Consider the following 14,532-nt stretch of genomic DNA (forward strand, 5'->3'; position numbering starts at 1 on the left):
GGATGTAGCAGTGTCCTTGGTCCATGCCTCTGAGGAGGTAGTCTGAGAGGGAGAGTAAGAGGGTTTCAGTATTAAGGTGCTTGCGAAAGCTGAATTGTGAGGAATGAAGTATCCTATTATTTTCGAGGTACTCCGTTAGTTGGGAGTTGACTACCTTTTCCATGATTTTAGAGATAAATGGGAGATTAGATATTGGACGAAAGTTGGCTGGGTCCTTAGGGTCTAACGAAGGTTTTTTAAGCAAGGGTTTAACCCCTGCGTGCTTAAGGGTGTCTGGGACTATGCCAGAGGAGTGGGAGCAGTTAATAATATCGGCTAATGGTTTGGCTATGGTATTGGGTATAGTGAGAAGGGCTTTAGTGGGGATGGTGTCTGAGGGGTGGGTTGCAGGTTTGATCTTTTTGAGGATTGATTTGATTTCCTTGGAGGAGGTAAGGTCAAGGGAGTCTAGGGTGGCAGATGTTGGGCAAGGGCCCGAGGAGATAGGGTGGGGGTTAGGGGGGAATCTGAGGAGGATATTAACTATTTTATTGTGAAAGTAGAGTGCCAGTTCTTCACATTTGCTACTAGGTTCATTGTCAGGGATGGGGGGAGGGGCAGATTTAGTAAGTTCAGCAACATAAGAAAAGAGGGCTTTCGTGTTGTACATGTAATCATGTATTTTAGAGGAGTAAAAATCGCGTTTGGCATTAAGTGTGGAGAGTCTGTAATGATGTAGGGCAGATTTGAAAATGGAAACTTTGTATTTATTTATTTGTTGAGTTTTATATACCGTCATTCGGTAGAGCCATCATAACTGTTTACAGAAGTATACATTTTTCTTAGCAGTTGTGTAATAGAAAAACAATGTGAACGTTACACATTTTCTTAGTAGTTGTGGAGAGGGGGCTTTTCGCCAGGCTCTTTCTTTTTGTCTGAGTTCATTTTTCATTTGCTTTAATTCAGCGGTGTACCATGGTTTCAGATTTTTTGCAGATGGGTTCAGCTCACGTCTGGTGATTGGGAATAAGTTATTTGCAATGTCGAGGGTAAGGTTGCTCCACGAGTTAAGAGCAGTATCAGGATTAGTGCAGTCAAGTTTGGGCAGGGATCTGGAAAAGGCTGAGATAAGATCTTCGCTGGGGCAGGATTTTCTGAAGACAATAGAGGTATTTGGGGCAGGGTTGCACACTGTAGGTGCCTCTATGGAGAGTAGGGTTTTGATGGAATGGTCCGACCATGGAACAAGGGTGCATGAGGGCGTGTTGATGGAAAGGATGCAGGAGTTAATAAAGATGAGATCTAGGGTGTGCCCAGCTTTATGGGTGGGAGCGGAAACTATTTGTTTATAGCCAATGGCGTTGAGGGAGTTGAAGGTTTCACAGGACGATGAAAGGGGGGAAGCATCTACATGGAGATTGAAGTCTCCTAAGATAATGGCGGGGGCTTCAATATTGATGGTATCAGTAATGAATTTAATAAGGGGGGAGGGGTTGAGTTCTAGGAGGCCGGGGTGGGGGTGGGGGGGAGAGTAGACAAGGCAGATTTGTAGTTCGTTGGATTTGTACAGCCCGATCTCAAATCTGGGTGGGGTGTCAATGTTCACATGCACAAGAAATGGGTTCCAGGGGAGGGGGTGAAGATCCGGAGGGTAGAGGGGTGACAGTTTTAACGTTTAGGTTGCTGGAAGGAATTGGGCATTTTTTGGTAGGCCCGAGACAAAGACTGAATGAAATGGGGGGGGGGGGGAGAACAGCACAATTCGCACAGCTAGCACCAGCACTACCTATCTGCACATACCCATCCAGGAAGAACATCAAAGATTCTACGTGTTATGGTTCTGGGGCCAGTTTTGGGCCCTCCCGTTCATCCGAGGTGCAGTCAGTAAACCATTCACAAAGGTGGTGGCAGAGGCTCTCTGCAGGGAGGGGATCCTAGTTCATACTTATCGGGATGACTGGCTTATCGGAGGAGGTATGCCTGCAGTCTGTGCGCACAGTGATGGAAATGTTGCAGTCCTTGAGCTGGGTGGTGAATTTGGCAAAGAGTCACCCGAGCTCTACCCAGATGCTGGAATACTTGGGAGTGAAGTTCAGTATTCAGCTTGGCAGAGTGTTTCTCACCTCAGAGAGGATTCGGAAGGTACAATCTCAGGTGGTGTGGATTTTGCAGATGCCAGTGCCCAGAGCTTGGGATTATCTTCAGGTACTGGGTTCAATGGCATTTACATTGAATTTGGCCATGGGCTTTTTCCCCACATGTGCCCTCTATAGGGAGTGTTGCTGTTGCACTGGAATCTGTTGTCAGAGGAGTTTCATCCACCTTTACCACTGCAGGAAGTGTCCAGGTCCAGTCTCTTGTGGTGGCTGTGTTGGCCCAATTTGGAAAAAGGGATGGGCTTGGAGGTTCTGGATAGTGTTATAGGAATCACAGATGCCAATCTCAAGGATTTGGGGGGCGATCTGTCAAGAATGGATGGAACAAGGACTGTGGTTGCAAGTGGAAGCATCCTGGTCTGTCAATCACTTGGAAACGAGAGCAGTGTGCAGGGTGTTGGTGAAATTCCTTCCACAAGTCAGAGGTCAAATTGTCAGAGAATTTTTGGACAATGCGACAATGGTGGCTATCACTCAGCAAGGGGGAACGAAGAATTGCACTGGTGCCCAAGGAGTCCAGGACCTTTTTGCCTGGGCTGAGTGACATTTGCAGGGGATAGCCGCTTCACATGTTGCAGGAGTGGACAATGTGAAAGCAGACTATCTCAGCAGGCAGCAGTTGGACCTGGGAGAATGGGAGCTGTCGAAGGAAGCATGTGGCCTATTCAGTCTTGTTGGGGCATTCCCCGTCTGGATCTGATGGCGTCAAGGAGCAGCGCCAAAGGCAGCAAGCTTCAGCCACAGACAATAGGTTGCAGTCAAGGGCATAGATGCTTGGGTTCTTCCATGGCTGACAAGGATCCTGCTGTATGTGTTCCCACCATGACCGTTTAATAGGTCGAGCGTGTAAGCGCATCAAGATGCATCCAGGCCAGGTGGTACTGGTGGTGTCAGAGAAGTTGCATCATCCGTGGTTCCCGGATCTGGTTTAGCGTGCAATTAATGGGTCCCTGAGATTGGCTCATTTGCAGGGGCTGTTAAGGCAAGGTCATATTTTCTTGGATCAGGTGGATCACTTTTGTCTTGCGACTTGACTTTTGAGAGCAGGTGCTTGCAACTAAAAGGATACTCTGAGCCCGTGATTTTCAAGGGCTTAGTTTGCAATTACTTGTGTGTTCAGGTGGCAGCCTTAGGATGTCTCGGAGGTATACTCAAGGTAAAAGGTCATTGGTTTTTGAAGGGGGTCGAGCATCTGCGGCCGCCGGTGCATAGATTGGGTTCGGCGTGGTCTTGTGGGTGCTCTGTGGGCCTCCGTACTGAGCCGTTGAAGACTGCGTCGTTAAAGGACCTCATGCTGAAGGTGGTATTTTTGGTGGCATGTGTTCGTTCAGAAGGATCTCAGAGCTGCAGGCTTTGCCCTGCAGGGAACCATTTCTGAAGATTTCGATTGAGGGGGGTGTCTGTGTGCATGGTATCTTTGTTCCTATTTAAGCTGGCATCTTCATTTCACCCGAATCGGACTGTGGAGCTCCTTCCTTCCTGAATTGGTCTGCTGAGTTGCTGAAGGCAAAGGTCACAAACAGTTTTTAGCGGTCAGATCATTTGTATTGTTTGGAGGTGCCAGAAATAGATGCAAGGTCTCCAGGGGCACGATAGTGTGTTGCTTGAAGGCAACTTTTGTTTTGACCTCTTTTTGTAAGGGAAGAAGAATTCCAGAGGGGTTGTGTGCGTACTTTATTAAAGTGTCGGTGTTGCTGCAGGAGATTTGTAGAGCGGTGATGAGGTCTTCTCTTAACACGTTATATTGCCATTACTGTTTAGATGTTCAGGTTCTAGGAAAGCCGACCTTTGGCGAAAGTATGTTGAGAGGGCCCACCCAGTGTAAGGATGCTTTGGTACATCCCATTTGTCTTGACTGATCTGGGGTATGAACAGGAAAGGAAAATTTTGGTTCTTACCTACTTAATTTTAGTTCCCGAAGTACCACAGATCAGTCCAGAGACTGTTATGGCAAGTCCGTGTTGGGGCATGCTTACTGGGAAGAACTGTCAGAATGTTTATATGCAGAACCTAAAGAAGTTTCCCAGGTTGTGGTTAGCCCCTTGGGTTGATTTGTGGTTTTTCTGTTTGGGGGGCTTTAACCTTTGATTTGGCATTCGCCCTCATTTAGGGGCTTGTTGAGGAGGAGTTCTATAGTTGGCTTGGGTACAGGTCAATACTGAAGGACTGCAGATGGCACTCTTATGTAGCAGTATCTTAAAGTTTTTAGTTCTCTGCCTCCATCTACTGGTAGGGATGCAAAACCCACTTGTCTGGACTGATCTGGGGTAGTTCAGGAACAAAAATTGGCAGGTAAGAACCAATTTTCCCTTTTTTTTTTCCAGAAGTCACAAAGCACAAGAAAGTTTTATTCAATTGTTTGATCCGTAAAAATATAGGCCAGAATTCTACATGTTTTTTCTGTGCACTGCAGTGTCATCCTTTGGAGTGCATGGCATAATGTGGGTACACTGTGATGCTGCTGACTTGTTACTTGCATTAAGCAACCTATTTTTGCTCAGTAGGATGCCCATGAGCTGTTCCATGTCCTGACATCATCATTAGAGGATGAGAGGGAACGTCGGCCACGAGTCACACATCTATTTGATATTCATTCATTGGAGGTAAGCAGTGTGTCATACTAAATAAAAAATACTTTAAAAGCTCTGGTACCTGGTATCCATGGTGACTAGCGGGATGAGGGGTTATCTGAGAGCCCTCTGCTTCCTTCTCTAGCCCCTCCCCTCCCAGGCAGGAAACAGGAGGGGAGGGTGGCTGGAGTGGACAGAGCAGAGAAAAGGGACTTTGTGTCCTAATTCATCCCTTCCCCTCCATAGAATTTATGACCTGGGGAAGATACTAGTTAACAGAGCATTCCAGATGGTAGACTACCAGATGATAGAGCCCATTGTGCTGTAGCAAAAAAGGTTTAATGTGAAGGGATACCAAAAGTCAATCCGTGTTCAACATTCATCTTTTTCTGGCAGCTCCTTCCTAGTCATCGGGGCCATGTTAAATAACTGGTGGTTCCTGGCCTCCTCTTGCTTTGACTATGCCATACATTTTGATGACAGTTACTCAGGTCCTACCTATGTGGAGCAGTTGCTTATCACCATTTGTTTTGATGATTAAAATTAGCAGTGAACCACTGAAGAGGTTTTTTGAAATGTGTGTGCATGTAGTCTCACACAGGTAAATCATTGGCTGAGGTGATTGAGTTAATGTTCTACAATGCTTTAATGCGTCAATTCGTTATCAATTGAGAGCAACATTTTGAAGCTGATCAAGTTCGCAAGATGAAAACCCAAATATGAAATGTACAAAAAAGCAAACCTGATTGTTGGGTTTGAGGCATAGTGTGGACTCTTAGTCGCAGTGGTGATGACTCCTCCCATGGGGAGGGGACCCGTGGGGAACCACAGCGATAGGCTAAACTTAGAGAGTAGACACTGGAGGTGGAAAGCTTTATTGTACTGCTGTAGAATGATGGTAATGGTGCAGGAGGATATGGCACAGAAGTCCAGCAAGGTGCCAATATGTTCAGACAGCCTCAGATGACTAGGTCTCACCCTGATGAGGAAGGTTGGTAGTGTTCCGTAGAGCGGGATAAGCCAAACCTGGTGGGTGGAATTGGAGAGCTGGATCATAGAGGTACTCACTGAAGAGTAGTGCAGGAATTCCCCTGGCGGATGGTGACTGTGGGATCCGAGGTCCGTGGTGCAGGATACTCTGAGCTGGATAGGCCCTTGAGGATCGAGTACCTGGAAGCACAGAATCCTGAGAAGAGAAGAAAGACCCCCGAGGAGCGGTTGTCTAGTTAGTGGAAGAAACTCCAAAGGGTAGTTGGAAGCGAGAGGCCCCCGAGGAGCGGGTGCCCAGAGCTTCTTCAGGAGCGAGATACCCTGGAGGGTAGCGAGGAGTCTAAGCATGCAGCTTAGAAGCGGTCAGAGTAGCTAAACCAAAGTCCTTGCTAACTCGTTTGTTCTGAGTAGAGCTTAGTCTTAAATACCCGGAGGTATGAACGTCATGCGGTGGGGACGCCCCCGAGGTTCCCACCATGACGTGTGGATAAGCGTATGCAGCATGCGCATGCCCTAGGAGGCCACGGGAATGAGCATGGCGGACAGGGACACCCATGCTGTTGGAGACGCCAAGGGCTTCGGCACCAGAGGCAGCCAGTCTTACCCATGGAGGCGGAGAAAGGCAAAAAAAGGGTGAGGCAGAGCGGTTGCAGCCTTCTGCGACCGACGGACGCAACACTGATGTTGCAAAGATTGTGGAAAAGGTCATCACTTCTCAGATGTCTGATTTCCTTGATACAACTCAGGAAGGATTTAGTGAGGGTATAGTACAGAGATTCTTTTAACAGCTAGGATGGAAGAAATACTCCTGAGGAAGGATAGAAATGATGGCAGAAGAAGACCAAATGGCCCACCCAGTCTGCCCAGCAAGCTTTCATACTTATTTTTCTCATACTTATCTCTTACTCTGACCGCTGAGGTCAGGGCCCTTATTGGTAACTTTTTGGTTCTAATTTCCTTCCACCCCCGCCAATTGATGTAGAGAGCAGTGCTGGAGCTGCATCAATGTGAAGTATCAAGACTAATTGGTTAGGGGTAGTAACCGCCACAACAAGCAAGCTACTCCGATGCTTATTTGTTTGCCCAGCCTGTGCAATTTAGTCCTTGTTGGTTGTTGTCTGAATATAAATCCTCTTTTCTTCATTACCCCCTGCCATTGAAGCAGAGAGCTGCTTGGATATGCATTGAAAGTGAAGTATCAAGCTAATTTGGTTTGGGGTAGTAACCGCTGTAACAAGGAAGCTACTCCCACACTTATTTGTGAAGAAAGAGACTGTATTATTAGTGTTATTGGACCTCACACATGCCTTTGTTGTAGTTGCTCATGAGACGTTGTAAAGAAGCTGGTTTGAGGGGTACGGTTCTCAAATGGCTCTTGAGTTTTCTGACTGTCTTTATATTTTGGCAAGGGAATAAATCCCTTTAGTAGGAAAATTCAATTGGAATCCCACATGGTTCCTCATTGTCCCCACATTCTATTTAACGTTTTCTTAGCTCCACTGGGAAATATTGTCTGAAAATTTGGATCTGAAATATTTATCTACGCAGATGATATACAGATCTTGGCACCTTTTGGGGGGGGAGTGATCATGATGATGCAGTCTTTAGTTTGAATTGATGTCTGCAAGCGGTGCTACATTGGTTAGGTGAAAACAGGATGGTGTTTAAAGAAAAAAAAAGGGGGGCTAAAATGGAACTGAGGATGGGTCCTGGTCAGTTGTTGACGTGCCCAATTTTGGGGAGTGTGGAATTATTTTCTAAAGAGGAGGTTAGGTCGCTGGGTGTTTTGGATGAGAATTTGTACATGGGAAAAGCAGATTGCTAATGTGATAGGCCATACTTAATGGGAAATTGAAGATGGTACGTCGGCTCCGTTCATACGGAGCAGTAACTTATGCATTAATTCTATCAAGCATAGATTACCGGTACTACAATGTGCTCTACTTGGGTTTAACAGGAAAAACTATTTGAAGACTCCAATTAATTCAGAGCTCCACTGCATGCATGGTAATGGGAATCCTGGAAGATCAGCGACTAGTCCACTTTTGTTGGTTCCCCGTATCATTGAGTTGCAGATTTCAATGTTTAACCTTAGCGTGTAGGGCCCTACGAGGTACCGCTTCTACGGGGTTGAAGAAGAGACTCAAATGGTTTGATGTATGCGGGAGTTTAAGCTCTAAGGGGAAATCCCGATTGCAAAATCTACCTGTAAAAAGCCCACCAGATTAAATTATTAGAAAGATGTTTTGGTAGAGGTGCACCAACTTTGTGGGATGAGCTCCCTCTCGAACTGAAGGAGGAATTGAATTTGAAAAAATGTAGAATGCTGAAATCACAGTTTATGATCCAGTTTTCTAACAGCTTGTTGTAATGGGCGGGTAGGAGAATGATGGGTGATGTATGGGACCCGTTTTTTCTTTTTTTTATTTGTTTTTAATTATTTTAAGTTGTATTTTGTTTGTTTTTTGATTTGTGATGTGTGTCATATTGTGATATATATTACTGCTGAACATCGTTTCGGGTGATTTTCTTTTAATCAGTGAAGCAGTTCATAAGTACTATTAAAATATTTTCTTCCTTTTTGATTTCCTTCCTTTCTGTAGTTTTTTCTCCATTTGATAAAGGTGGGGGGGCATTGTTCATAAAATGAGGAAAAATTAAAAGAAACGCTGGCACAGCCAGATTTATCTCCCAGTAAAGAAAGGCCTTCAAAATCCTCAAGAATTGCATCTCAAGGTTAGGAGCTACAATCTTAGCTAGGATGTCCCACCCCTTGATCTATTTGTCCTCCAGAAGCCTATCCTGCTCACTCTTAAAATGTCTATCTTCCGCAGCTTTAAAACCACCTCCTTCCTCTGAAGGCTTTAAGATCACGAGAGGTCTTGAACAAACATCAGGCAAGCTGCATTCGACTCAGACCCCTAGTCCTAGTGATATGCACACAGCCTGAATAGGCAGCCTCCAGCTGCAACGATCCGTAACACCTCTGTCCAGCTCTGCCACAGTATTTACAGCCATACAGATACACACAGTGCACATATTGTACCAACCTTCGTACAGTTATTTACACTTTCGAATAATAGAAGGACTAGGGGGCACTCCATGAAGTTAGCAAGTACAACATTTAAGACTAATCGGAGAAAATTCTTTTTCACTCGGCGCACAATAAAGCTCTGGAATTTGTTGCCAGAGGATGTGGTTAGTGTAGCTGGGTTCAAAAATGGTTTGGATAAGTTCTTGGAGGAGAAGTCCATTAACGGCTATTAATCAAGTTTACTTAGGGAATAGCCACTGCTATTAATTACATCAGTATCATGGGATCTTCTTGGTGTTTGGGTAATTGCCAGGTTCTTGTGGCCTGGATTGGCCACTGTTGGAAACAGGATGCTGGGCTTGATGAACCCTTGGTCTGACCCAGCATGGCAATTTCTTATGCTCTTAAGGCGATTTTCATTGGAAGCTCCTGTTCTTGAAAGATTTTTTTCTCTCTCTTTTTTTTTTTTTTTTTGCCTTTTGGAGGGGAAAGGAAATTGATAGTTTTTAAATCAGTTTTAGCTGCCAGAATCCGGTCCAACTGCAGCATGTGGGCCACGTCTGGCCCGTGTTGGGGCCTGACCCTTGGTTTGAGACAGCACGTCGCTTCCTCGGGCCAGAAGGAAATCTCTGCTGGAACTCCTAGAGGGTGCGCCCCCTCCCTCATGCCTCAGCTGAACGCTAAGAAGGCCAGCTCTTCATCTGGCAGGGCCATTAATTTGGCCCCTTGGGTATACTATAGACTGGGCGTAAATAAGAGCAAGAGACAGAATGCTGATGCACATCAAGGGTTTTATAATATACAATTCATTTACAGGATGGGGTTGAAACAATGTATTTTCTGCTTTAGGATCAGCCAGAAATAACCGAAAGACAGATAAGCTGCAGAACAAGAGGTAACTTTTTTTTTTTTTCTGTTTTCAAATCTGAAAATTGCTCAGCATAATTGTACAAGTGATTTTATTGACTGAATATAGACTATGACCGCCTCCATACCACGTTAGAGCCCAAGTCATCAAGATCTTCCCACAAACACAAATCATCATTTACTCTGCATCAGCTCCTCAATGCTTACCCTTTACTCCTGGAGGAAGATGTGCTATGAAAAAAAAATGGAAGTGGACTTCAGAAACCTTATGTGGTCTTTCTTATCTTCCAATCAGCGATAATGGCCTTGATTAGTAAGTGCAGTGCCAAAATGTCTGCGTACAGAAATCTTTTTTTATGATCTTGTATAATCCCGCTTACTCAGCAGTGCTAACTGCAGTCCCTAAATTAGCAACAGCCCTGGTTTGTTTTTTTTTTTTATGCTCTGCCTTTTACACAGGAACATAGTAATCGCAGCAGAAAAGGTCCAAATGGGCCATCCAGTCTGCCCAGCAAGCTGCTTATAGTAGTAACTGCTGCTCCGTGCAGGTTACCCCCAAGCCCTGTGTCAAGGGCAGTAATATTTACAATCAAAACCAAGCAACTGTCAAACCCATAACAAAATTACTGCGAGCAACATTTTTACTGGGAGAGCAGCCTTCCTAATAATTCAGACACTGCTGCTTGAACGTGCTTTGCTTTTGGACTTGCCCATAGAAGCAGTCCTGCGCTTTATCCCTTATGTCTGCGTATCAATATCCTTTTGTTTTGGTTGTTGTCATGGGTCTCGTTTATCATTTCTGCAAGGATGTGTTTTCTGTATTATATTTTATGGTACACCTGTGGATTTTTTTTTTTTTTTTTTAATTATGGTGCCTCCCTGAAAAATCTCTTCTCTTGAATTGTCCTCCCAGCTGTTTGTATTTCTTCCGTGGTTTGGATGCATCAGGGTGACGTGGCTGCTTGGAACAGAAGGCTCAGCATCTTCAAGCAGTGGTGTCTCCTGTTCACTGTAGTAGCTTAGCTTCTGACCAGGCATGAAGGGGACGGGATCCTACCACCGCGAGGCCTTTTCTCCAAGCCTCAATGAATTGCTGAGTTGTTTTGCCAGCATTTAGCTTTGTCAGTTCATTTTTCAACAGGTGACTGGTGGTGGTTGGGGGGGATATTCCCATTCTTCTCTTAAACTTGTACAGTATTTGCTGCAAAGTTTGTTTGCAGTGAGGAGGTACCACAACTTTAAACATTATAGTGTCGATGATGGCCAAGTAGGAGGAGCTTAAAAACCTTATTTCTTGTTTAAAAAAAAAAAGAGAGAGGATTTTCACCGGTCAGTACCAAGTACCTGAAGTGGGTAGGAATATTGGTGGTTATTTTATCATAGAATACACAACACACTTATAAATAAGTATAGAAATGTTACTTATAAGTCTGAGAATAAGCAATAAAAGAATACAAGACAGTGCTGGAAAACCAGGAACAGTTCATCAAGCACTTCATTAACCACTGTAATGTCCAACAAGCTTTTCCTCTGATCTGTTCTTTCTCTGATTTCAAAGTTAGCTTGAAGTAGGTCTTTTTATGTTGATTCTGTTGACCTTTGTCCTAGTTTGTTTTTTCTCTGAGCTACTCCCATGTGTTCTTGAGGCCCCAACTGTCTGTCCTATCACATCAGCAAGCAGTTAGGTGTGGCCAAGTTGCTACTGTCCTGTTTTCCTTGATACTTGCACATTTAGCCTCCTGAGTAACCACTCTTTAATATATCTGATCTCATGATTTGTGTCTTGTTACAAGGCAAGCTAAGAAAAAATAGCACATTTATTCTTAGAACATATAAGCCTTATATCAAATAATTACACTAGTAATATTAGTGATTCTCTGCTTCACTAATTTCTATCGCTGTACAAAGTTCTTCATGTAAAATAAATAACTGCTTTTAAAATAATTTCCCACAGTACCTGTTTCATCAAGGGGTTTCCTATCTTGTGTTCTGTGCAAAAAAAAAAAAAAAGTCTAACACCTAGGGCCTGATTCACAAAACCTTTTTTCACCCCATAGACACAGAATGGGAGAAAAGCTTTAGTGAATCGGGCCTGATGCAGGTCTTCCAGTTGGTGGACACTCTTTGACACTGTTTTAGAAGCATACATTTTTTTTTTAACCTTCCCTATTCTTTATTTCAGGGTCATTACATCTCATTCCAAGTCACTGGAAGTGCCAGCATCCTTTCCATGGAAGACTGACCAGCAACATGCTTTGTAAACGCTGCAAACACCAGGTAAAATAAATAAATAAATTGCTGGCTCCCTGAATGCAGCTGATAACCATGGGACTTGGACCCTAGCGCTGTATTCTTCTGAATCTAGGATAAGTTAAGGTAAACTCTGTCTTTGATTCTCCTGTTGTGTCCAATAGATAGTGCAAAGGCAATGTTTAATCTACATGTTGTCAAAACGTTTTTGGTTTTTTATTTTTTTTTTAAATTTGCAGTTTCTTTCTGCTTCTTTTGGGGCTGCAGCTCGGTCAAAACCAGGGCTGGGATCTGCCTTCAGTGCAACTCCCTGGGAATATTTTTTTGCCTTCATTTTCTGTCCAGTCCTTCTCCCCAGTGCACAGAGTCTGGCCATTGTTGTGCCAGAACCCTACAAACAGGAGCTCTAAATTCGCCTTCTGGTGTTGCTTTTAAAGAATAACTACATCTCTCCTGCCCTTGCCCCTCCCTCTGGAGTGCTGAACAGTGCCTCCCCAGCCACCCTGGGGTGCAGAAAACCGAACTGGGGATCTTACGCAGGGCAATGTATAGCACTTGGTACTGAGTTATTGGGCCTGCCTCAGTATATTAAACTTTTTTTTCTTCTTGAGCTAGAGTAGGACTCAAACATAAGACAAACTGAGATGAGAAAAAAATGTTGTGGGCTGATTTCTATCAGTAAAAGTGTTGGCTTGTTCGTTCATTGTAGTGGTACTCTACAAATAGCAGATCTCGCTGGCCAGTGGTACATTGGTAGCTGTATGGCAGAGGATTATATTTGCATGGACGTTTTGTTTATTGGCTCCTTTTGGGTTTCCTGCCCATTTGAACAGACACTAGTGGTGCTATGGGCCTTTATTCACAGTTACCCAGGGTTTTCTGCTCTCCCTCCTCCTCGTTATAACCTAGTTATCACAGTCCCGGTCCTCACTTAGGGGGATGGGCAGCTTTTTTAGTACCTGGCATGCTTGCACAGTGCACTCAGGGCCGGTGGGAGCACTAGGCGCGTGGTATGAAGCAGTAAGTGGTGGGTCTGCCTGGGTGGGAAGGAGGGAGAGACCACGAAGTCGCAGCCAGAAGCAGAGGAAAGAACAGCATGACTTCCGCCCCGTGACAGGAGGAGGAAGTATCTGCAATGGGCCCGCGTGGTGTTGGAGCACAGGAGGAGCAACAGGGCGCTGCTCTCCCCCTTCACAGACGCAGGAAACTGTGCAGCATCAGCCCCCCTGCCGCCTCAAAAAGAGGAAGCGGCCCGCTGGATTTCTGCTGCTGATGGAAGTGAATGTGTCTGATGGGGAAGAGAGCATGTTTGTCTGTGTATGTACGTGAGAGCATATCTGTGTGAGATTGTGTGCATGAGAGAGAGAGAAGAGACCGAGAAACAAACAACCCCTCTCCTCTCCCCTGTTAATCCACGACAATCTCAGGGTATCTGGAAATCAAAAGATCCCAGGTATGGACAGCAAGGGATTTTTAAAATACTTTTCAAGTATTGGATGTGTTTGTGTGTGCTGTTTTGAAATATTTTATTGGTCTTTGGAAAATTTGTATGAATTTTAAATTAGTGGATATCCTTTTTGTCAGCTGTTTTTTGAAATGTTTTTGTATTAGTATGGAAATATTCTTTGTATTGGTATGCATACAGTCTGGCTTATTGCGGTTTACAATTCAATTTTTGTCTGCATGTTTGTATTACAACTTTTATGGTCACTTCATTCTGCATTTGGTGGGGGTCTGTTTGTAATTTTACATGTGTGACCGAGTTGCCGTATTCTGCTAGTGTGTAGGTTCTGTGTAGGGATCTATAGCAGCTTGGCTTTTTCTGTTTTCCTAATAGTAGGTATATTGACATTTTAGGGCCTGTTGTATAATAATTGCCTTTTCATAAGTAGGGTTGTTAGTGTTTGAATGCTGGCAATTTATTGTGGTTTTGGTATGGGAGATTTATGGCATTGAAATTGTAATTCATTTTACTTGTGACTTTGAGGGCCAAGATCATACCCAACACAGATTTCAAGAGACCTAATACCAATTCCAAGGATTTCTTTCTTTTATGCAGAGTTTTAGAGCACTGCTTGGACAACATGTTTTATCAAGTGGGATATTAAGTTTTAATAAATAAAATAGTAAATGCAAATGCATGTCTTTTTTTTTTTTTTTTTTGGTGGGGGGTGCAGGCTTGTAAATTTGGCCTAGAGTGCACTCTGAATCTTACCCATATATCCTGCTGTTCATTATGGAAATCTTAGACTGGCTTTTAAAAATGACTGATGTGGTATGCTTTTTCTTTCAGAGTCCTGTGAGATATGATACATTTGACAGCCTTTCTCTGAGTATTCCAGCCACTGCCTGGGTATGTAGATCCTGACTGGCAGATAAGTCTGTTTAGTGTACAAGATTCCTGTGCACTGTCACTTAAGACTATAGATTTTATAAGTTTAACAAGAAAACTCTCTTAAATGTAAGAATTTTCTGCCGATAAGGGAATTCTTACTGAGCACCTGGTATTGAAAATGGACAGGACAGTGAAAATTTCCAGTTCTGTGGGTGGCTACAGGTTTTTATTTATGAGTTTGTTCAGCTAGCAATAAGGATGCACCTGGCTGGCTAAGTTTTTTTAACACGAGTGTCCTCCTCCTGTGCAGAATCTCATCCTTGGCTGTACTTGCCATGGATGAAATTCAGG

The 14,532-nt window shown here is 44.1% G+C and overlaps 1 protein-coding gene across 2 annotated transcripts in view; it reads left to right on the plus strand.

The window, feature by feature from the left end:
• Window positions 1-14,532, plus strand: part of USP30 (ubiquitin specific peptidase 30) — a 36,546-nt gene that overhangs the window by 17,045 nt on the left and 4,969 nt on the right. For both annotated transcript variants that reach the window (XM_029619330.1, XM_029619331.1), the window contains exons 6-9: window positions 4,640-4,738; window positions 9,579-9,624; window positions 11,779-11,873; window positions 14,140-14,199. In XM_029619330.1, coding sequence (XP_029475190.1) covers window positions 4,640-4,738; window positions 9,579-9,624; window positions 11,779-11,873; window positions 14,140-14,199 — 300 coding nt within the window. The remainder of the gene's footprint in view (window positions 1-4,639; window positions 4,739-9,578; window positions 9,625-11,778; window positions 11,874-14,139; window positions 14,200-14,532) is intronic.

Source organism: Rhinatrema bivittatum, chromosome 11 (assembly GCF_901001135.1).
Source record: "Rhinatrema bivittatum chromosome 11, aRhiBiv1.1, whole genome shotgun sequence".
Taxonomy (NCBI): domain Eukaryota; kingdom Metazoa; phylum Chordata; class Amphibia; order Gymnophiona; family Rhinatrematidae; genus Rhinatrema; species Rhinatrema bivittatum.